This window comes from Rhododendron vialii, chromosome 10a (assembly GCF_030253575.1).
Source record: "Rhododendron vialii isolate Sample 1 chromosome 10a, ASM3025357v1".
Classification (NCBI taxonomy): Eukaryota; Viridiplantae; Streptophyta; class Magnoliopsida; order Ericales; family Ericaceae; genus Rhododendron; species Rhododendron vialii.
Genome location: NC_080566.1, coordinates 18316209 through 18318484, shown reverse-complemented (window position 1 = coordinate 18318484; position 2276 = coordinate 18316209). Strand labels below are relative to the sequence as shown.

Sequence of the window (2276 nt, the reverse complement as noted above, 5' to 3'; positions counted from 1 at the left end):
CAGCATCGACTTCCCCGCCACCAATAACGAAGCTGAATATGAAGCACTCCTAGCTGGCTTACGCTCTGCGGTTGCGATGGAAATTTCCAACCTTGTCGTTTACTGTGACTCCCAACTCATAGTTAACCAAGTACTGGGGGACTATGAGGCTCGGGATCCACGGATGTCAAAATACCAGGCAACCGTAGCCGAACTAATCACCCACTTCCCCAATTTCAAAATCGAACAGATCAACCGCGAACACAACGCGCATGCCCAAGCACTCGCTGGCCATGCCTCAGCTTCTAAAGCCTCCGAATTCCGAACAATCCACTTCGGCAACATCGACCACCCAAGCTTTGATGCCACTCCAAAGGTTCTCAACGTTGAACTGGGCCCAAGCTGGATGGACGAGATCATTGCGTTTCTCAAACATGATACTCTACCAGCAGACAAGAAGGAAGCTTATCGCATCAGGAACAAAGCCGCTTACTACTGGCTCTCTGAAAGCGGCCAACTCTACAGGAAATCTATCTCCGGTCCATATCTCCTCGTGGTCCACCCAACCCAAGTTCAAGAGATCCTCACCGAACTTCACTCAGGGAGTTGTGGCTGCCACTCTGGCGGCCGATCACTTTGCCAACGAGCATTGAGTCAGGGATACTTTTGCAAGAACATGAAGAAAGACTGTGAAGACACAGTTTGCAAATGTCTACCATGCCAACTTTTTTCTCCCATACCAAAGCAACCCGCCCAGAACCTGTCCCCTATTACCAGTCCTTGGCCCTTTGCACAATTGGGGCTCGATATTGTCGGAAAACTGCCAACAGCTCCAGGAGGATTCAAGTTCTTGATCACCGCAACAGACTACTTCTCCAAATGGGTAGAGGCCGAGCCTCTTGTGACAATCACAGAGGCTGACGTTCGCAGATTTATCTGGCAAAACATTGTTACAAGATTTGGAGTCCCGTACGTTATCGTATCAGACAACGGAAGCCAATTCGTCGGTAAAGATCTCACCAGCCTTTGTGCGGAATTTGGGATATGCTTCTTCAACTCTACACTAGTATACCCCCAAGGAAATGGACAAGCCGAGGCAACAAACAAGACCGTCTGCGCCAGGATCAAGCGTCGATTAAACTCTAAGAGAGGAAAATGGGCTGAGGAACTACCACGTGTCCTTTGGGCTTACCGTTCTACACCTCGGCGCTTAACATGCCAAACGCCCTTCTCAATGGCATTCGGCATGGAAGCGGTAATCCCACTAGAATCCAAGTTCCCCACTCTGAGAACAGAGAATTTCGATCCAAAGACTAATGAAGAGGCCGTAGAACAGGAGCTGATCTTGGCAGACGGAAAGCGTGACGACGCTTAGCTAAAGCTCGCCTATTACCAACAACAAGTGGCAAGAGGCTACAACTGAAGTGTTTGAACCAATACCTTCAAACCAGACGACTTGGTTTGGTGAAAGCTAGCAAAAAGCAGAAATTCAAACCCAACTGGGAGGGCCCCTTTCGTGTTGTCAAAATCGCTGGTGAATGTGCTTATATACAAGAGGACATGACTGGGAAAGTCCTTACCAACCCCTGGAATGCACAGAACTTAAAGAAGGCATAAATGTAATGAAGAAAATCCCAACAGTGCGCCTCATGGTCGGCCACTAACCATCCTGCTTTTTATCTTCTTTAGCTTTTTTATGAAAGAATTGGCTTTGGCCAACGTCTTTGCATTCCAATTGTATTTCACATTTTCCAAGGAAAAGAAATATCTTATTTGCCAAATCGATGTCTTCTACAAATCTTCACTTATCTTCCTTACTATAAAAATATACTCGGCATAACTCCACCAAAACGCTGACTACGGTCACACCCACAAACGGCTTCTACGCCCCTGCTTCAGCCACAATAACTGCCCAAAAAGAAGCAAACAGAGGACATATGGTCCACCGAGCCAAAGACACAGGTCACGGCTGGAATTTGGCCTCGGTATGGCATGGCAAGACATCAATGTCGGCCTACGTCAAGGTTAAACTCACGCTTTGGTGAGCAAAACACCCATAAACATTAAAAATCCCTAACCCTTCAGACCTTGGTCAGAGGATAGCATCCCAGCCGAGCCCCAGTTTTAAATTAGGGAACCCTATTATCCAAAGCTCGGCAAACTATCACATCAACGACTGGACTCTTGCCCAGGCTCGGCAGTCATACCACTATACTTTGGTCAAGGCTCGGCAAACCTCCAACAAAAAGATGAAGCAGTTTTTACTTTTGCTCCATGTCTACCTTACTCAGCCGACC

At 47.5% G+C, this 2276-nt stretch overlaps 1 protein-coding gene across 1 annotated transcript; it reads left to right on the top strand.

Annotated features, from left to right (window-relative positions):
* Positions 1–76: 76 nt before the first annotated feature.
* Positions 77–1354, top strand: LOC131302971 (uncharacterized). Its single transcript, XM_058329763.1, has 2 exons — positions 77–825; positions 937–1354. Exons 1-2 carry the CDS (start codon positions 77–79, stop codon positions 1352–1354), a joined length of 1167 nt encoding a protein of 388 aa, XP_058185746.1.
* The last annotated feature ends 922 nt before the right edge of the window (positions 1355–2276 follow it).

Excerpts from the sequence above, each read along its gene's own strand:
- LOC131302971 (XM_058329763.1), top strand. The coding sequence starts at position 77 with ATGGAAATTTCCAACCTTGTCGTTTACTGTGACTCCCAACTCATAGTT. Across the intron at positions 826-936 it reads ACAGCTCCAGGAGGATTCAA|ATTTGGAGTCCCGTACGTTA; the intron begins GTTCTTGATCAC and ends CATTGTTACAAG.